A 22,418-nucleotide genomic window follows, 5' to 3' on the forward strand; every position below is an offset into this window, starting at 1 on the left:
AATACTCATCAATGCGTCCGCGTTCGCTGTTTATCGACGTGTTTATGCTTTAGACGAGGGTAATGTTGTCTCCGAAGAGCCATGTGCCGCTCCATAAACCATTGTACACACACTCACACACATGGTAGTTTAGAGAGACACACACACACACACACACGTACAAACACACACAATACAAACATGATGATAAATATAATCGTCACATGCGGACACATATGTTCACACATACGCTTAGATGCACATACACACACACACACATACACACACACACACAGGCAGTACACACACACACACACACACACACACACACACACACACACACACACACACACACACACACACACACACACACACACACACAGAAAAGCAATGAAACACTTACTTTGTCTTTTATCTCTCATGTGAGCCATATGAATCACTGTTGTACACGTTTGCACACAATCACACACAAACCCACAAAAGCACACACAGCACGCACAGAAACACGCACCACACACACAAACAAACACGTCTCCATCAAATGAAACTTCCACTTCCATGTATCTTCCACTCGGGGAGCTCTATTAACATTTAATAGGGCCGCATCGTGAACAAAAGATAGATTTTTCAAACACTCTCCACAGATACATAGCCTGTTGTGTTCTTCCCCCCCCCCCCACTCTCTCGCTTTCTCTCTTCGCTGCCCATCTAAAAGGTAGGGAAAAAAAACAAAAGTGTGACAACAGCGGCCTTCTGAAAAGCACGGCGGCAGTTTATGACCCAGAAAGGCTGCGTGATCAACTACATCGCCTCGCGCTGGGAAACACGTAGCTCTCCTGCGGTTGCATTAGCTTTTATGACCGCAGACACACACGCGGCTATCACCGACAACCACTATGTGCCCTGCTGCTCGCCCCGGCCCGAGAGAACAACACCAACACACGCCGGCCATTTTAGAACTGAAAAGCCTTCTCTCTCCATTGTTTTCCAACCCATTTGTTTATGGAACGGAGGTTGATGATAACACAACCACAAAGATGGCAGGGATATGGAAAATGGCCTCCACTTTCCTCCACACACACAAACACAGACTTAGACAGACCCACAGAAACACACACACACACACACACACACACACACACACACACACACACACACACACACACACACACACACACACACACACACACAAACACACAAACACACACACAAATCAAAGTTTGATCTGATTTCCCAGAGCCAGGTGGGTGCGGCGGAACAAACCTGTCTTGGGGTCGACGGAGAAGTACGGCTGTCCCTGTAGGATACTGTAGACGATCCGGGCGCTGTTGCCGTAGGTGGGATCGTCCGCGTCGGTGGCCGTTATCTGAATCACCGAGGTCCCTGAGCGGACGGAGAGACAGCAGCGTGAGGAGGTGTACGACCCTGCAGTGATACGTCTGTGTTACAGTCAAGGTTTGATTCAAAGCAGTTCGTTGAGTCAACGTCGTGGATCGGTTGTGAATGGTAGAGTTTAAAAGTAGGAATTATCGCAAGAAAATGTAAAACCATGACTCATCCTGAGAGCTATCTAGAATCAATGCTCAATTAAACTAGAGTGGTCTTACAATGAAACGAACCACAAATGAATTGGCCATTACATTAATGTGCATCCATGCGTATTACAATGGCTTTGTCACATCAGGGGTATCCGTTTTCAGTACATCAGGAAACCCACGGTATGACAGATACACCATTGTCTGCACAACACAGCCACTGATGAACGAGTGAAAAGGCAGCAAATGCGTGGATATCTCTCCCTCTACTCCCGCTCATCCTGTTTGTTGTGCGGTGGTGCACACACACACACACACACACACACACACACACACAGGCACACACACACACACACACACACACACACACAGGCAAACCCCCACACACACACACACCACACACAGGCAAACACACACTCACACACACACACACACACACACACACACACACACAGGCACACACACACAGGCAAACCCCCCCCCACACACACGCACACACACCACACACACACACACACAGGCAAACCCACACAGACACACACACACACACACACACACACACACACACACACACACACACACACACACACACACACACACACACACACACACACACACACAGGCACACACACACACACACACACAGTATTTTTCTCTTTTCATTACCAGTCCAGTCCCCATACATCATCCTATCCTTGCCGCCCCCATCCCCTTCCATCACCTCACACTGCCTTCCATCCATCCACTGCGCCGTGTTGACTTATCGCCAGGGGCAGCACACATAATGCACTTCTAAAAAGTCAAGGCTGGCATTCTGAAATAGGATTACGCACGGGGCACCCTCTTCATTCTCTCCCCCTGTACGGAAATAAAAAGTACCCCAGCACTCCGACAAAGGCGCGATTACTTTTTATGGGTCTCAGTCAGCACGGAGAGTCCTAGGCCAGCGCGCAGGGTTTGGGGCGTTAAGTCCTGCCTTGTTGTCGTTGCACTTTCATTTTGTTAAGGAGAAGTAGTGTTTTGGAAAGAATAGCTGTTGTTATTCTCGGAGGTGATTCTTAATGAGTTGCAGGAGTTATTTTTTGAAAAATATATTTTTTTCACCTGATAACCCCAAAGGTTTTCCCTTTTGCACTTCAAACACATTTCTTAGTTTTACATATCTCCATATTTAAATGTGCAAGCAAGTAGGAAAAAGCTAAGCTGTTCATATCAAGGCACAATAGATTGATGAACTCTGTTTGGCGTGTCAAATGTCAGAAGTAATTTTCCTTTAAAAAATTGTATTTGAAAGGCAGACGGGACGTTTGCAAAAATAAAATCGAAACGGATTTTGTTCTCCGAAGAGCAACCTAAATCTGTCTTGATAACCACTCATCTAAAAGCGTGTGAGTGAGTGTTTTCCCCAAAAAGAGTAACCTCCACTTGAAATCGTACATGTGCCTGGTTGAAATTGTACCCGTGTCTGTCTAATCAATTTCTAGACCAAAGAAAAGAACATCACAGGCAATTAGCCGCCACCTAGCCAGACAGCTGGTCCGCCCGGCGGGCTTGGAAGCCTCGCTATCGACTAACGCTCGGGGATTAGTGTTCTGGCGGCCGTCGGGGAGAGGGCAGGAGGGTGGTTCTGGGGTAGCAGAGGGTCGGCTGCTGCTGCCGGGGCTGAGACGGTTTCCTTCGTGGGAACGACCTGAATCTGACCGCGAACGCAGAGCAAAATGAAGCTAGCCGACATGTGGAAGCTTAGCGTGTTGCTTACCGAAAGTGAAGGCGGCGGGGGAAGGCGGGGATTAAAAATAGTTCAAACTAGTGAGAGTCAATGTCATGGAAGCATCAAAACAGTCAAACTTTACTTCGATGTTTATACATTTGTGCTAGCTCTCTGGATTATTTTGCAATTTTTTTATCGAATTCTCCCATGTTAGCCCTTTGTGAAAGGCGCTCAAAGAATAAAGTTAATATTATGATAATTATCTAGTTCCCAGTAGGAGAACTTGTTAAACTATTTTCGGCATTTCGCTTTGAAAACAACCAAGATGGCAAAACATTACACCCCCCCCCAACGGAGCTAGCCAATGAGGCTAATTCCTTAACTAAGGCTCATCGCTGTTCCCGCTCTGAGTTTGATGGCCGAGCAGACAGCAGGTAGTTAGGGCTGCTGCAGACATGACAGCGCGGACACCCCGGCCGAAGAGGAATTACTTTAATAAGCGTTTGTAAAAGGAGGAGAAAGAAGGGAGAAAACCCTAATTATCTTCCCCTTCACAGCCTTTCACTTCCCCTGGGTCATCACTGGTGATGGATAACGTCTGGGTAAGAAATGCAGAAGTTTGCAGGTGACCCCCGCTAAGGAGCTGAATGAGTGGTCTGGTTAGTTGCAAGCGAACAACACGTCGATATGCTAGATTAGGTGTTATGTGGAACACTTACTAGCCGGTTAATTACCCGCTAAAGGCACATGATGTCTGCAGATAATGTACAGGTCTTAACTTCAGGATTATTTTATCTGTATCAAAATAGGATATATATTTATGGGATATGATAATAAAAACACACACGCATATAGGGGGTGAGGGTGGCGGGTATGTCGTTAGGATGTAGTGAGTTCGACTCCTAGCCGAAAGGTTCTTGGTTCAAACCCCCATAGCCCTTGCCTACCTTTATTGAATGCAGCTGAACCTTAATAACATTAAGTTGATTTGGATAAAAATAAATCGACCAAATGGCGAAATAGCAGATAAAATCAAGCCCTGTTTACTGACTAAGACCGGTGATGCTGACCGCCAAAGTCGCACATTGATGACTACGCCGGCTGCATCAGGCTGAGTATTAAGTCTTTATAAAGAGGGGGCCTAAAGGTCTGTTGAGGTTTGTGTATTTAATCGATTTTTGTGGATCCGCGTCTTTTTGCTTCCAGAAACGGTTAACTTGTTCACTTCCTTATTCAATTGAGGCCATTAAGTCCCTGCATTCGTATCCACACGTTATGCATTAAGTCGAGGTCAACAGAAACAGGGAAAACGCTTTGCTCCAGACAGGACGCTGCCAGCCCTCTGAAACCCTATCCTCCATACATCCCAGGTTTAATCAGCCTTAATCAGACGTTTAGCTCAACGTGGGGCCAACGCACATATGTTTTCATAAGAACCCTTCTGAAAACCGCAAAGCGTGATGCTATGGAGGCCATTGCCCTCGCAACACGCACAAGTACTCCCAGTTCAACGGACCGTGAGAAGAGGAGCTTTTGTCCAGCAGGCCTAAAACAGAATGATAGAAGACAGAAAGGGAACATGAATAGTGCAGAAAGGAGCTGGCTCTGCTCACAGGAAGAAGGGTACACCATGAGTAACACTCTCTAGAGGACTTGGATTGAGGCCTTCCCTTCACTCTGTGATGAAAGACAGAATCCAGCGTTTGTTCCAGAGGGACACTATATATATATATATATATATAAAAAAAAAAATATATATATATATATATAGATATAAATATATATTTATACCTGCCCAACTGGGGGGAACCATCACCGAACAAGGAAAAAATACAATAGAATAAAATGGACATAACTAGCTTGCTTAAGAACACAATTCCCTAGAAGACCTTCCCGTAGAGAGGACGTTTTCACGATGGAGATTTATGTGTTCCTGTGATCCTGATTCTCAATGATATATTGCACGGGTTTAAGGCCCATCGGGTGGTTTTGCGAGAATGGTTTCACACACATTGGACAATGAAGAGACAATGGCTCTTACGGAGATATCCCCACTTTATCGTCGGGCCGTTGAGCTAATAAAGAACGACTACATGCTATAAATGACATCGAATGAAACAGCAGCACAACAGGAATTCGGGATAGCTCTCAGCTTACAATGCACAAAAACACAACGTAAACCAAAGCAGGCTCCATGCCCAAACCCAACACTGTGGAGCCAGGCGTTCCACCGCTGCCAACAGGAGGATTCAGCTTACTGGAAGTCAAGTTCAGAATGCCTTCGCAGCTTCACTCACCCACTTCAGACATCTCCGGCACCGACACCACAAAGGGTCCTTCTGGAAATTTGGGGGCATTGTCATTGATGTCTTGTACTTTGATGATGAATTCCGATTTTGGTTCCAGCGCTTCTTCCGTGTAGCGGTCCAGAGCCTGAGCGTGGAGAACGTAGTGCGACTTCCTCTCCCGATCCAGGCTCTTCGCCGCGTGAATATCTCCCGTGACTTCGTCGATGATAAAAATAGTCCCCGCGCCTTCGCCGCTCAAGATGTACCTGACGGAGCCGTCGCCTTTGTCTGAGTTGGAGTGGAGCTGTGGGAGGAGAGAAGAGACACAATCAGAGGGGAAGGAATCGCAGGGAAAAAACACAAAGCAAGGCCCCGTAATGGGTTCATGACCGCTATGCACATCGTACGGTGGTTACAGGCCACGGGGTTGTCAGCGTCTCAGGTGAACAGAACCACGCTGTGTTCTGTACACCCCGCGATCGGGCAGCCAGGAGAGAGCAGGGAAAGTGCACGAGGAAGAACAGACAGCCGCAGACAGCTTAGACACCCCATGTGATGGTGTGTTTCTTGCCGGGCGTACATTGAATACCGGTCTATTCTCAGTAAAGCGGTTTGGACAAATCTTCTTATTTCCAATCTCCCTTAAAGGTTGGTGGAATACGGGAATGTGGAAAGGCTGATTTATGTTTCTGCGTTGAAGCCTCCATGGGCAGCATGCCGTAGGACTGTACACCTGTGTTGTGGCGGTTGTAGTTCTACGTCCCTAAGTTTAGTTACATTTTCAAAGAGCTGTACGTTAGCTAACATCGGTCACTTTTGGCTCTAGAGAACCCCGGCGCTATTCGATGCACAAGTACAAATCTGTAGAGTCTGTTGTAAATGAAGAGGATTCCAAGGTCGCACCATCTAGTATTCAGCCTCATCATCTGCACAGGGGATGCCTCCATTCCGTTTGCGTCATGGGAAAAGTATGTGTGGAATGTGTACATTCTACAGAGACAAACACGATGGGTTGGGCTGCGGTTTGGACTGAGTCAAATCAAAATGAGTAAATAATAAATGATACAAGTAAACACACGCTGTGAAATAATGAGGAATATTCTCAGCACATCAACAGTGCCCTCCACTTGTCAATGAATCTGCAGACCCATCAGTTCAGCACCACGGGAGAGTGGACAGCTCCACTCCACCACCGCACAAGGCCTGCAAACTATAGAGATTACTTCTACAGGAAATCATTCCAAAGGAGCAGTTCTCCTGTGTCTACCTCCCGGAACACACCGCACACGTCTAGCTGGTATCGCCAGCGATGTAACACTGCAAAATGTACTAATATTCTCTCTCGAAAGTCTCCCCGCATCAAGATCATCTGACAAGGATTGTCTATTTTTAAGCGTAGTGCATTGATCCACCTCCACTCATTTAGTAATTAATTGGTCCTTACGCTCGTATCTTTGAAATTAATACAAATGCATTATGTTTTGTGCTGCTTTTAATCAAATCGGGAGAATAACAAAAGGAAGCCAAAGAAGAGAAAAAAAAAGACAGTTGTTCCGCCGTAAGAGATACGAACAAGATAGCAAACACTGTGCCAAGCTTTGAATTTTCAAAACTCAAGGGAATTTATTTTCACAAAATAGCTGCATTCCTACATCAAGACACTTTGTGTACGTTCCCATGGAGATGCATGGGAGATGCGTGGTTGTCATCGTGCACGGCTGAGGGCTCTGATGCCTATGATGTAGTGGTTGACGCATTCACGTGTACGGTACGCAGCAGTCAGCAAAGGAACCCTGACAGGAACAACACCCAGTTCTCCACGGTACCTTAATTAGCTCAATTAGTACGGCAGCACATTGTTCATTTATCCATGCATTCACTCCTCCAGTTGCACATCCTTGCGTTCCCACATCCATGCATGCCCACATCCTTGCGTTCCCACATCCATGCATGCCCACATCCATGCATGCACTCATTCATGCATTCACTCTATTTAATTCATCCATTGAATCCCTTATCCATGCACTCAGTAATGAATGCATTAATTTACCCATGCACTCATTCAAACGTTCACTCATTATAATGACTCATTATAATGAGCTTGCTCCTAGTTCCAGGGCTATTATTTGGCTGATGCAGGGATCAGACTCACACTTGAAGCACTTTGCAATCAGAGCCCTGTCTGACTTTAACATGCAAGAAATTAAAGGGTTGAACATGCTTATTAGTCAAATGGGCAGAACACTGAAACAGAAACAACAACACAAATTAGACTGAAGACACGACCCCAGTAAATATACAGCCGCAAGCACACGCTCACGCACAAACACACAAGACCCCAGTAAATAAACAGCTGCAAGCACACGCACACGCACACGCACACACACACACACACACACACACGAAAACAAAGTAGTGCCCACTCACAACCACCTACACGCAGACCTGCACATTATCTCTCACACATACACGGACATACACACGCACACACACACGCACGCACGCACGCACGTACACACACACACACACACACACTCACACACATGATTTAACAAGCTTCGCGGTGGAGGTGCTACGATCTAATCAAAACTTGGTCAGGAACTGAATTCCCAATTAGAGGGCAGCTTTTTGATTGCAGTCCTGATGAGAGCGAGGTGTCCTTTTTGAGGTAAATACCAAGCCAGCAGTAATTAGGTGACAAGTCAAAGATCCAATCTAATCTGCTGCTTAATCAGTTGCTAAAACACTGCAAGATAAAGAAACACTCCCAAATCCTGGATTAAACAAAGCTTAAATCGCTCCATGGACAAACGTAATATCTTTGTGTTATTGTACATTAATTCATTTGAAGATGTATGCAAAGAAAAACGAGTGGCAGTCAAATTACTTGGGCATTACTTTGACATTTATAATATCTGTTGATTATTTAAACACATTATGACACATGATTACACATTAAATCATGTCTTTAAGTTTTTTTGCTGTTTAAAGAATCTTAGATTTTCTTCATATTTCATATATTTTTATTGTTCTTGCTGGCCTGTTTTTTTGTACTGTGACAACCTTATTTGGAGGGAGGTCCCAGAGGAAGGGAGGGCCTGGGGGGTGGGGAGGGAGGGGGGGGCTGGAGGGAGGGGGGGAGGGGGAGGGGGGGGGTTAGAGATGGAGGTAGTCAGATGTTTGCAGAGTTATAGATATATGTCTAGATCTATAGATATGTATAGTATGGATGGAATATGGATATCGATATATGCTTCAATATTCAGAGATATAGTTCGGTCGATTTATATCCATATGAATGGGTAGTGTGGCCACGCGGCCCGGGCCGATTAAGGACATGCAGAGCACCTGAGGAACAGGTGGAGGAGCAGGGCTTAAAGGTCCCATGACATGAAAATCTCAATTTATGAGGTTTTCTAACATAAATATGAGTTCCCCTAGCCTGCCTATGGTCCCCCAGTGGCTAAAACTTGCGTTTGGTGTAAAACGAGCACTAGCTGTTCTGCTCGCCTTTGAAAAAACGGAGGCTCAAGCGCGCTGATTTGGAAATCTGTGCTCATGACGTCATGAGGAATCTCAGCTCCTCCCCTTACTCTGCCTGGCCCGCCCAGAGACGTTGGCCCGCCAATGAGACTCGACCGTGCGAGCGCCACATGTGTGTGTGTGTGTGTGTGTGTGTGTGTGTGTGTGTGTGTGTGTGTGTGTGTGTGAATACACACTGTAACGCAAGTGTTTCTTGTCGGTTCTTTGACGTGTCTTGTATTTCCACAACGAGACTGTCGTGGGGGTTATCTAAGCCATGGTTGAGAAGGAATTGGGGGAAAGGAACTTTGGTTTGACTCGCTGAAGTACATGAACTGCGACATGCCGCCGGTTGCCGCGAGGCACCATCGCCCGGCAGCGGGCAGCCGGCCGCAGGCAGCGCGCGGTTCAGTCGACTTCAGGTTGATGTGGAAGAACCAGAGACGTCGCAGAACCCGACAAAGTCGTTTGTGATTCATAATATCGTCTGGAGGCGCACACAATATGTTATATGATATAGATATCTATGTATTATATGATATTATTTAGATATAGAGCTCCAGGACTGTAACGCAAGTGTTGTACACTTCCTTGTTATTTGGATAACCGTTCTGCTGTTGGTGTGATGGCGCATAACACGTCTGGTATTTCTACAACGAGACTCGTATTGGGGGTTATCTCAGCCAAGGTTGAGAATGAATTGGGGGGAAGGAACTTTGGCTTTGACTCCCTCAAGAACATGAACCACGACATGGAGGAGAAAGGGATTGTTGGCGGCGAATGTCTCCCGCTTGAGCCCCGCTGAGGGACCACCGCCGGAGGCGGAGGTGCATAAGCGCTGCCCGGCAAAGATCCCTTTCTCCTCCTTGTCGTGGTTCATGTTCTTGAGGGAGTCAAAGCCAAAGTTCCTTCCCCCAATTCATTCTCAACCTTGGCTGATACAACCCCCAATACGAGTCTCGTTGTAGAAATACCAGATACGAGAGTCCGACGTCACACCAACAGCAGAACGGTTATCCAAATAACAAGGAAGTGTACAACACTTGCGTTACAGTCCTGGAGCTCTATATCTAAATAATATCATATACATAGATATCTATATCATATAACATATTGTGTGCGCCTCCAGACGATATTATGAATCACAAACGACTTTGTCGGGTTCTGCGACGTCTCTGGTTCTTCCACTTTCACATCAACCTGAAGTCGACTGAACCGCGCGCTGCCTGCTGCCGGCTGCCCGCTGCCGGCTGCCCGCTGCCGGCTGCCCGCTGCCGGGCGATGGTGCCTCGCGGCAACCGGCGGCATGTCGCAGTTCATGTACTTCAGCGAGTCAAATCAAAGTTCCTTTCCCCCAATTCCTTCTCAACCATGGCTCAGATAACCCCCACGACAGTCTCGTTGTGGAAATACAAGACACGTCAAAGAACCGACAAGAAACACTTGCGTTACAGTGTGTGTATTCACATTGATGTGGACGTTGAAGAACCAGGAACGTCGGAGAACCCAACGCGGTCGTTTGAGATTCATAATATCGGCTCACACAGCTTTTGGCCGTGATAATATATATTATATGATATAGATATCTGTGTAGGCTATATGATAATATTTAGATATAGAGCTCCAGGACTCCCGTGTGTTCTAGAATATTTACAGAACACGGCTAAAGGCTGTGTGCGGCTCGCCATTGCGATACATCCACTGTAAACAGAGCGCATGGTGGCTGCAAGCTGCTCAGGGCCACACCCCCACCCTCCTCCTTGACACGCCCACTGAAACAGCGCATTTGGGGGAAGCTCAATGTGCGACTGGCTCGGAGTGGCTGTAACTCTGCACCACGGCTGAATTTAGGGAACGTCTTTGAATACTGTGTTAATTGCCCACTAATACCTATATTAAAGAATACATAAAATAGCATGTCATGGGACCTTTAACAGCCTGCCTCTCTCCGCTCCTGTACGGAGAGACCGGTCCTCGTGGGGGACGGGATTCCGCCCACGGGGGGACAGGACCGTCGATTCCCCCCAGGTTTTTTCGTTCTTGTATTATTTTCAGTATGTTTGTTTGATTTTGGATTACACATGCCTTTTTGGCTTTTGCCCAGCAAAGTTGTGTCCTGTTTCGGGAGGTGGTGGTTTGCTCACCGTGCCGGGTTACCACAGCAGATAGATACTGAGGTAGATAGAAAGATAAATAAACCCCTGTATCAAAACATAGATACCGTTAATGTGATAAATGATTTGACAGGGACAAAGATACATTTAAGGATTGATACCGTGAGATGGACAGATGTACTGATTTAGACAGAAATATTCCTTGATATAGACCATTCAACCATATTTGTACGAATATAAATGTGCTGTATGAATTATTATTTTTTATTGGATTTCCTCCAAAGTAATATTTATAACGATGAACCGTGCCATTCCAGTATGTTATGACTCAATCCCATCTGTTTCAAATTAATAAACCAAATTACTTCGTTTGACGGCATGACTTCACAAAAAGGCCCCTCTATTTCTGCGGAAGCTGTCCCTAATGGTCTACATTTAAATACTGCGATACTCTATTCTGAGGTCATTAAGTTTGATCACGCATGCCAAAAATTCCATGACTCCCCGACCCTGGTGTTGCTTTTAAAAAGTTAAATGAATCATACAAGGGCCTTAAGTGACGTTTAACACGTATCATTCACAGCACTCTGTGGCTAACTGCAGCAAAGAAAATGGCTGCCACCCAGTTGTAACCGACCCCCCCCCCCCCCCGCCGCACGCGAGCGCGCGCACACGGAGCAAAACAATAAAAATCAAACCCATCTGATGCAGAATGATTGCTGACGGCAGTTACGACTCCATTAGTCCCCGAAGGAGGAAATGATGAACCTCTGCAACTCTGTGTGATCGTAAATGTGCCCTCCCAACCAAGACACACACACACACACACACACACACTACAAACACTACACACACACACACACACACACACACACACACACACACACACACACACTGTTATTTTCCCTTCTACAGAGGGAGGACAGAATAAAGCCAGGGATCCAGGCTGCTCTTTCTTACTCTATAGGGGGGGGGGCTTTGTGGAGGGCTATTCGGAACGGATGATTCACAGAGAGCCCGAGGAAAACGCAGCATTTGGTCGGAAGCTCAGAGGGATGGGGGTGAGTTTACTGCGGAGGGAGAGTGCTAAAGTCCACCCGTGCCAGTTCAAACCTCTGCAAACAGATTTCATTAAAAGTCCCCCCGAGTTGATCCACAGGAGGGGAGAAAACAACCCAAATATGCCACTAACTGCATCGGTGGATTGGGGTGGCCATCCAATTTTCTCGAAAGCCCAAAGCCTCAAAGAGGCAATTATTGGATGTCAGTTGGCGTTCATTTGAAATAGTTTAACCCTCTCATTCGGTAATAATTCTTGCCATGCGCATTTAGGGTAATAGTTGGAGGTTTTTTTGCTAAACCCTCTAACTTGTGTGAGTATAAGAAACAGCGTAAAGTAATGGTGTCAAACCTGTTCTGATTGGAGGATTGTGAATGTACTGGAGTATTACGATTAGTTAGGCCTACTTAAGTAGAAAAAAAAAAAATTATTTGGAAAGCACTGAGATATAAGAGTATTAACATCCAATAATTTACATGAGAGTATCGTTACTGTTATTGTATCCTAATTCATATTCAGGGAGTTTGAAAGCCAATGTTTTGGAGAATAATGATAATTTCAGTTGAACAAAAAAAATGTGTACGCCAAGGGATAATGTTCCTTTTCAACTCTAGTCAAATATAAATAAAGGAAAAGTAGCACACTCGAGCGCTCAACATATTCAATGTCATCAATTCATACCATTTCTCAAATAGGTTTGATGAATGAGTTACAAACCTAATCCAAGCTACTTGCTCACATTCGAGACACTGCTAGCGTACTCAATTCTGAATAGAAGCTTTCTACTGGAGATGTTTAGGAGAGAAAATACACAAAGAGCAAATCGAGTGCTTTGCACGGTAAAGTGTCTTGCCAGAGGGTACACACACATACAGTATATTGGAGAACTGATGCACTGGGGAATACACCTAGCAACCATTCTCCTATTGCCCAAGGTTCACTTCAACCATCCGAGCTCCAACCTTGTGATAAATGATTCGGTACTTCTTCCTTTTTAGAAGGATGTTTGTATACAATAAATTGTGACGCCCTGCCCCTCTCTCTGCTTATTGGTTGTGGGTGGAGATTGGGAAAGGGCGTCAGGCCAATTGGCCACACCTGTGGGGGTATAGGGATCCAGAGATTTAAGGGCTGGGTAGCCATGTGTTGAGTCTCTCTTTGTTGCTGCTTCTAGGCTGGGCGCTGGGCTCCGTCTTCCACCCGCCATGTGGTTTTAAGTATCATCCCCTTTGTTTAACTATAATTGCTTATGTTTACTTTAACGAGTAAAAACGGGTTACTAATAAACTAGTTTCTCTTTATGTCATGTGTGGACTCCCTTTGTTTTGCCACTACCTGACCCGGTGTGTGACAAAATGGATACACTATCAGAGGGATGATAAAAACGTATATGTTGGTCAGCAATCTCAATGAGACGTCGGAGGGGAAGTGGATTCAACGATTGCAGCGGTTAAACGTCTGTCAGAAGAAGCAGCCGTAGAAGTACACCGTAACGCTTTCATACCTCTCATCTCTGCAGTAATCAAATAATCCTGGGAGAAACATTCAGGACATATATGCCACGCAAGCACAAAGCAATTTATTACAACGGCATCCCCTTTTTGCCTTGGACAGCCAGCCCGCCAGCGTAGAAACACAAACAGCTTGTTAAAGGAGGTGGAGATGAAGGTGGTGGAGGATGAGGTGGAGGAGGAGGAGGAGGAGGAGGAGGTGGAGGTGATGGAGGAGGGGAGAGTGAGAGGAGGTGGTTTGGTGCTGTGGAGGGCGGTAAGGGTGGGTGCCTTAGTGGATGATTAGTACCTTGGCGTGGGATTTGCAATTACCAAAGGGGTTGGTGGTGGTGTGTGTTTCTGATTATTTCTACCCCCCTTTATTTTTTCAAGAGGACTTAATCACTTTTTTTTTCTCTTGGCGTCACCGAGGGGCCTTTGATTGTCTGATTATTGGCCCGTTGTCGCCCTGTAGAGTCGCGTGCGTCCCTCTTTTCTTCCCACAATTGATTTGTAATGGTCATGGGGGGCAGTGGTGATGGAGTGCGCGCCGCGGCTAATGGCCATACATCAGCCGTCTGTGATTAGGGGCGTGATCCAGACGCCGTTGGCACGGCGGCGGCGGCGGCGGCGGCGGCGGCGGCGGCGGCTAGCGCGCTAACCGGCCCGCCCTAATAGTTGTCCTCTGCGGTGACTTCAAGCGAAGGGGGGGGGGGAGAGAGAGAGGGAGGGAGGGGGGGGGGGGGGGGGGAGGAAATGAAATGATTAATCTTCACGAAGCGGGACGGTTGACTTCTTGATGTACAGTAATGAGATTATTAAAGTCCGGGATCCACTATAGGGGCAGTCGTGTGTGGTTAGGGGGGGGGGGGGGGGTCTCTGGTACCCCATCAAGGCTGGTTAATGATTCAGATATGAAAGAGGTGGCCGATCAAGATTAGAAGACATAGATGTAGAGCTTTTATTTCTTTATTTGTTTTAGTACTCGGTAAATACAGGCAGCTTCTTTGATTTCTTTGGAAGTGTGATGCTAATGAGAGCTAACATTTAACCACAAGTAAGAGGAGAATGAACTTTGGCTCCATGATTAATGCTTGCGGTAGAAATGAACCCGCAGAATGTGATTTGCAATGGTTGAATCGATGGTGATTACATTCCAATTTGGCCCAAAGCTCTGACTGTGTTTCCCCGGTTATTTTTTGGCGGTTTGTTTTGGATATATTAGCATTTCCTCTGATAGTGTGACCTTATCCAGAAGTAGATTTCTTCCTTCCTTCACGTGACCGGATTATCAATACGATGGTATACCTTAATACATATTAATTACCTCGAGGATGAATATTCCGAACACACACACGAGTCCAAACACACACACATCCAGTCCATCCCCCCTAGTGTCCGAATTATCATAGGTTTGCAATTGACCACCTTAATATTCATATTAAGGTCTTCATTAACACGATGAAAGTCTTCCATGTCATCACACGCCAAGAAAAGTCAGGTCAATTGTATTTATACATAAATGAATATAATATCCGGAGTCAACCACGCAAGGCGACAGCCAGCTCGTCAGGAGCAGTCAGGGTGAGGCGTCTCGCTCAGTGACACCTCGACACTCGAGGCTAGGAGGAGCCGGGGATCGAACAGGCAACCTTCCGGTTACCAGCCAACCTGCTCTACCTCCTGAGCCACATACCGCCCCGTTTCCTGTTCTCCTTCTTCCATTCAGTCACTCAATACCAGCCGTCGCCCGATTCTGTCACGGCCAAGGCGGCCATTTCTAGCATGCATAAATAAAACATGTCTGAAACCTTAAATGGGGGCCTGTCAGTTTCGCAGTGGCAAAACGATAGGACAAGACCCCACAGAGGGCCTGTACTCCCGTACTCTCTCACAACCCCCCCACCCCGGGTTCTCCCCACGTACTCGGTTTCATCGGCGGTCAAACAGCGTCTCCGCGGCGGTTGGCTTTCACTGACCCAGAAAAGCGGTCGGGGTTTAGTCAGTTTTTTCCACAACGGCGCTGGGAGAGGCGCCGGCTGTTAAACCGTCACCACAGCCTTCGCTGATTGCGAGTGTCATCACACGACGCAGACGCAGGCAGGGTAGCACGTTGCGTTGCATCAGACACGGAGCAGTCACGCAGAGGGGATTACCCTCCCCCCCCCCCCCCCCACCCCCTCCTTCTGTCTTTTCCCGACCAAAACCACGGGCCTGAAATCATATCAGATGGAACGCAGTGTGTTTGCGCCACACACTGTGTGGCGTGTGTGTGGGATCTCTTCTAAAAAATTGCAACCGCAGAGTGCGGCGGACGCACGCCAGCAGCGAGCGCTCTCGTTGGCGGCGGCGGCGGCGGCTGCGCGGCCTCGGACGATTGACAGCGAGACATTCACACCTCCCATGGAGACGGTGGGCCATCTCCCGTCTCCCCGCAACGTATCTGGACAGGCCCTGTCCCCGTGCCAACGCTACCCCTCTCGCTCGCTCGCGTCGGGCTGTCATTCTCCCCAAACGTGGGCCCCTCCCTCCCCGCTCCCCCCCCCCCCCGCTTCCCGCCCGCCATCGCATGAAGGGTGTCACTAGGGATTATGGGATACCTCAGAGGGATTAAAAACGTTCTCGACAGGTCGGCTCCCTTTGCTCGTTTCCCAGAAGTCCCTGGGAGACAGACGGACCCGTATCTGTGTGTTGTGTGTTTTTTTGGTGCATCTCGTTTGCTCGCGTCTTGTTCGGAGACGCTGGCGACCGAGACGCCCGGGTTCATGCCCTCACTTTGCCGCCTCGCCTGTTTCTCTTAGACTTAGTAGGTCATTCACTCACTTCTTACGCTTCTGTGTGGCAAACAGCCTCGTCGCGTTCTGTTTTGAATGACTGCGAGCGTGTGAAGGTGTCTTTCATTTCCTGCCAGAGAGGATACTGGCAGTAATGAATCATCAGCTCTGGTTGATGATGTCCTTGGTTTATTCTTCCTCCTTTTCTGATGATGTCCATAGTTTTTAAATCAAGGGTAATAGAGAGAGAGAGAGAGAGAGAGAGAGAGAGAGAGAGAGAGAGAGAGAGAGAGAGAGAGAGAGAGAGAGAGAGAGACTCCTCTCCCACTAATTCTCTCGCCTCGCTCCCGTTCTCTAATTAAGGGTCATTCCGTCTTGTGGCCGCATCGGAACAGAGCAGAGACGTCCTAGTCGGCGTAATTAAATGTTTCCCTGCGCCCACTGTCACGGGACACCGTCTTTAAACGCGCCTTAAAACTGTGTTGACTGTGTTTCGCTTCACAAGGGGCTTTGTTATCATCCCGGATTAGATGCTGCTGTTTATGTTGTTTTCTGCGCATCAACACAACACATTAATCCCCCTGCTGAGACTCTCTGCCCCACCACCACCACCACCACCACCACCACCACCACCACCCCCACCACCACCACCACCACCACCACCACCACCACCACCACCACGTTCCTCTCAACCATTGACAGCAGCTACGCTGCCAACCTCCACCATCTTCGGCTACAAATAAGCATAATGTAATTTGCTCCACCTGCCACAACCTTCCATGAGAAGACCACTACCCCGTTCTAGTCCAAACTTTATCACCTTCCTACCTCTCCACAACCTCGGCTTAATCTCCAACCAAAGCCCAAACAATCATCTCCAAACGACCAACTCTGTCACAGAACACCACCTCCATGTCCGACAAACCCTTACCCTTACTCCAAACCTCCTTCAACCCAAACCCCCACCACCATAACTCCAACCACCATAACCCCCAGCCCCACCACCATAACCCCCAGCCCATCACCTTCAACCCCCATCTCCATCACCTTCAACCCCCATCTCCATCTCCATCACCCCCACCGCATCACCTTCAACTCTCCCCCCTACAAGAAACCACAAATCCAACCACCAACAACACCAACCCCATCGCTGTTCCTCCACCAATACTTTCATCTCCAACAAGCACCACATTTATCTCCAGTCTCCCCCACCCCCGGCCTTTACCTCCATGCATCACACCAAAAACATTGTCAACAACCAACACCACTCTTATGCCTAACCAATCAGCTCCATCTCCAAACATAAAAAATACAATCCCCTCCAAACCTCATCAGCATTATCTCCATCAATCAACACCACCCCAACCATCAGCACCACCCCCACCTCCAACCTTCACAACCTCCATCTCCAAACATCAATACCACCTGGATCTCCAACCATCACTTCTCCCCCATCTCCAACCATCATCCCCACCACCATTTTGAACCATCACCACCTCCATCTCCAACCATAAACAACCCCCATCATTGTCACCACATCTTGAAACCACTTTCACCGTCATCTCTGTCAATCTCCATCATCATCGTGTCCCACCAACACAGTATACATCCTCCACCACCAACCTCACAGCTAACCACAGGACATAAAGCACATGTGAGCAATGCATGAACCCACCATAGCTGGAGACAGACACACAGCCAACCCTCCAGCAAGCAAGGACTTCAGAGACAGCGTGTCTATGTGTGTCAATATTGTATATAATCCATGGGAGTAATTACCCTTTCATGCAATTAGCACACTGATAAACTGCCATTATGCAGAGAACAGCACTTCCCCAATACTCTCCCTCAGGGATACTTGTGTGTACACGCTTTTCTGTATAAATACTATGGAAAACACTTTGCTGGCATTGGGGATTGCATGATTCACTCATGCGTATAATGGTTGTGTAAAAAAAGAGCAGGCACAAAAAACAACAAACTAAATAAAACCCATGTTGCTCCAATAAATGCTCTCCAAACGAACTTCATTCTTGAATCAATTTGTTTACACCGTAGCATCCTTCATGACTCAGTCTCTCTTCTCCATCTGATGGGAGGGGATTTGAAAACGGCCGTAACTGGGGTGGGTATCGAATTATAACCCCGTCTGGCTGTCTGTCTGTTTGTCTGTCGGTTTGTCTGTTGGTCTCACACTCCCTACTTTGCCGCCCGTCGTGGGTTCTTCTTCCCTTTTCCCGCTTTGAATCGTCTCATTGTGGAAACCCAGACACATGTGCAGGCAGACAAGCTATCCAACTCCCCTCGATCTCTGTCTCCACAAAGGGCGGTCAGGGCGGGAGGGGGGGGCTGTGATGGGGGGGGGGGGATTAGCCTGCCTGAGTGCCTGGAATAATGATCACTGCAGTGGAGAAACACATTTTCACATTTCAGGAGATAAGGGCCAGGCAATCTGCAAGCCGACGACTTAACTAGGTCCCTGTGGCTTATTTTGGCAGAAAAGTCGACTAGTGACAACTATTCAGGCGTATAATGCCTGCATGTGTACAGTACAGGACCAGCACATACCCCCTGGGGAACTATAATAGAAAAGACCTGGAATAATTGGGTTTCTGGTATTGCCCAACCTTCCGCAATGAAATGCCCAACTGTTTATTTTCCTTTTGCCAGCTTTCTCACAAGTATAGCCGGTCTGGCGGGCTGCAGATATATTGCTTTCTCTCCCCACCATTGTTGTGTCAGGAGCACATTAAAACAATTCACCGAGGCTGTCGCCGTAGCTTTGGGTCGGGCAGCGGGATTCATCCTCGGAATTAGGTCGGCCAGTCACGCTTTTTCCTTGGACTCACGCGGGACGCGGACGGACCTTCCATGCAAAGCACCTTCCCTCGATGCAAATCGTCCGGAACGTCTGAGAGCAAAACATCCCCTCTGGCGGCCTCTTGAAGTGATGTACAGCCCTGTGCCACGGCTATAATGTGTTTTTAGACAATAACGGGAGGCGCACAGCGATGGCGGCACCGCGCTCTTATCGGACAAAACATGCAAGGGGAGGCTTTCAAAGAAAAGAAACTGAAACAAAAACGCTTTTATGAAATATGTGCATTATGGTACATTTGCATAGCATTATACCAGGCTTCGGGAACTTGTTATGGAATGGTAAGTTCTTAAGAATATTAAATTGGGAGCCGTGAAGCAGCCGGATGTTTGTAGCCGGAGCCACACTGCGCTCTAACCATGGAGACTCACTTTTCACAGGGCGAAGAAAAATAAAAAAGAGAATCTATTTATACTCTTCAAGGGTAGGTGGACACACAGGGCTATTTTCCCCTGGAAACCTAATCTACTTAAATGGGGCCAAGTTCCTCAGAGTAGCAAGCGCGCTTTGGCTAGTTGTATAATGACGCAGAATATGTATGTAAACTCATTAAACGTGGAGCAACACAGCTCAGTCATCTCGGAGGGTGAAAGAAAAACACCCAGCACAAATTAGATATGGATTTCCGCATCTGAAGGGGAAAAAAAACCCTGCTTATAACGCATTGTTATTCCGCCTTGAAAGACACACGTGTTTTCCCGCCATAACACCCGACCTCAGCGGGAAGTAGAACGGCAGAGAACCCGATTAAACCGCGTTCCGGGCATGTGTTTAATTTTTACAACAGCATCGACGGGAACAGAATCCCGACGCAAACAGAATACCATAAAATCGTTTTCCTCACCTTTCCCACGTACTGCGACTCCGGCCCTATGTGTTCTTCTAAAACAAAGAACTGGTTCCAGATCCATCCGCGCTTGGGTCTGTGGTGCACCTCCGTCTGCCCGTTGGCCAGCCGCGTCCCGTTCCTGGAGGGCACCTTGGCGGGCGGGGGGTGGTGGTGACTGGCCCCGTAGCACCTCTGGATGAAACAGAGGCACACCAGAAAGGGCGGAAGGTATCCCCGGGAGCTGCTAGCTATCCTCATGGTGCTCGCCTAGGCTCCTCGTAGTTAACCTCCGTAGATCTCCACGCCACCCGCCACCGACGCTGGCGGGACCGCTGCCACTAGCCACTGCTGCAGCCTCGGGCCGGGGTCGGGCGGTGCTGGTGGAGGTGGAGGTAAAGGTGGAGGTGGTGGTGGGCACACCAAAAAAACTCCCTAAATCCAAATGGGGAAAGGAGGGGAGTGGGCGGAGCCTATCCTATGCCTCATGGCCGCTGAGGAAGGTCGTCGCTGAGGCAGGACGAGGGGGAAGAGAGGGCGAAGGAGAAGGCTGAACTCATTTACATTGTGGAGTCGTCCCGGGTTGGTAGAACCGAGTGGGGAAGGGCCCTCTTTCGTGCGGCGTTACCATGCAGGGAAGTTCATCGCGGCGGCCATTTTGTATCTCCTGAGAATGAGAAGAAGGAAAAAAAAGACGGTTAGAGGTTTGTTACATTTATTCTTCAAACTTTCAAAACGATAACTTTATTTCGCTTGCCCTGAAATTCGAGTTAATTAAAACAAAGCCGCAGACTATAACGTTTTGCATTTCAAAAACCTTTTTTTCATTTTCGTTTGAGCTCTCATTATCTCAATGAAAATCCGACACAAAGTGTCTCAACAGTGCGGTGAGGAAGGTTGTCTGGAGCCGGTGAGGTAACTGTGAGAAGGATTGTCAAATAGGGTCACGGCCCTGTGTTGACACAAGGCCATCGACTGTGCCTCAAAAGATGAGTGGGTTTTCACAGAAAAGATCAATACGAAAACGTTTTTGGTTTCCTTTGCTCGGGCATGTACACACAGTGGTATCCTCTTGGCCTGGTGAGTAATGGAGTAACGGGAAAAAAGAGTGACTGAAAACGATTGTTTTAACATTCGCTGTTTTAATGACAGACATTAACTTCCCAAACCCGTAGAGACTAAAGGCGTTGAGATAGTGTGCAGGACATAAATAAATTGACGAATAAAGATTGCACAAATACAGGGAAGTGCGTGCCAGGACTAGAAACCGCTTTGGTGGTGGTTTTATTTCTTGACATTGCAAACCTGAATGTCTGCATACCTGTGGCCCTGCCATTTGATTTGGCTTTTGAGTATTTTGTGCAGAGCTGGGAATATCGACTTGTTTAGTCTGACACTAAGGTCAAACACTGAATCCAAATGTGGCGCTGTTGCCTCTCCCCTCTTTATTTCCACCCAGGAATTTGGATCACCTTTACTAATATAATCAATACTAGCGCTAATAGTACTACATGGAACAAAGCAACATACTACATAGTACCAGTACTACTAATACATCTTTTAGTACGACTTTCAACAGTATTACTTCTTACGTTAATAGAAATACCGCCACACTGTTTGCCGGAACCAGAAATCCCTGGTGGGTTCCTTAAATGTAAATTCTATTTTTGTTATTGACGACACATTAAAGACTATTCTGACGACAAAAAAATAAATAGATGTATATATGGAAAAAAATAAAAAATAAGGAATTCAATTGGACATCCATGAGCAGCACTAGTATGCAAAGCACGCGCTGGTGGGGAATTATTTAGAGGGAGACACACATCTTTTGATATTTAAAACAGGGATATGGAAAGTAGCAGGCTTCAGAAGAGAGAGAGGAGCCCCCCATCTCGGTACATACCATTTGACACATCACAGGCAATACGCTAAAACCAGTCTTAAACACAGTTTCAACTGTCACTCACTTTGCCAGTAAAGTATAGTCACAACATCCTGTCCTATTTATTTCTCTCTCTCGGCACCCTGTACCTATAAGGAAAAAGGATACGCTAGGAAATTGCTAATCCATGCTTGTTGTTTTCTTTAATATCCTAAAATGCAAATGCACCAGCTCAAGCTGTACTTGACTACGCCGGTGTTGGCTTGAAAGGGGGAGGCTGTGCAGGGATTTGTTATACCTTTGCCCAGCCAACAGAAAAGCAGACAATGGCTTTCAAATTACAGTGGATTAAGACA

The 22,418-nt window shown here is 47.3% G+C and overlaps 1 protein-coding gene across 1 annotated transcript in view; it reads right to left on the minus strand.

Moving 5' to 3' along the window:
- The window catches only part of LOC132452518 (cadherin-18-like), a 67,538-nt gene that overhangs the window by 28,802 nt on the left and 16,318 nt on the right, over positions 1-22,418 (minus strand). Inside the window, 3 exon segments of the mRNA XM_060045182.1 lie at positions 1,243-1,362; positions 5,523-5,817; positions 20,196-20,844. Of these exon segments, the coding sequence (XP_059901165.1) occupies positions 1,243-1,362; positions 5,523-5,817; positions 20,196-20,438 (658 nt within the window). The 5' untranslated portion in view covers positions 20,439-20,844.

Source organism: Gadus macrocephalus, chromosome 23 (assembly GCF_031168955.1).
Source record: "Gadus macrocephalus chromosome 23, ASM3116895v1".
Taxonomy (NCBI): Eukaryota; Metazoa; Chordata; class Actinopteri; order Gadiformes; family Gadidae; genus Gadus; species Gadus macrocephalus.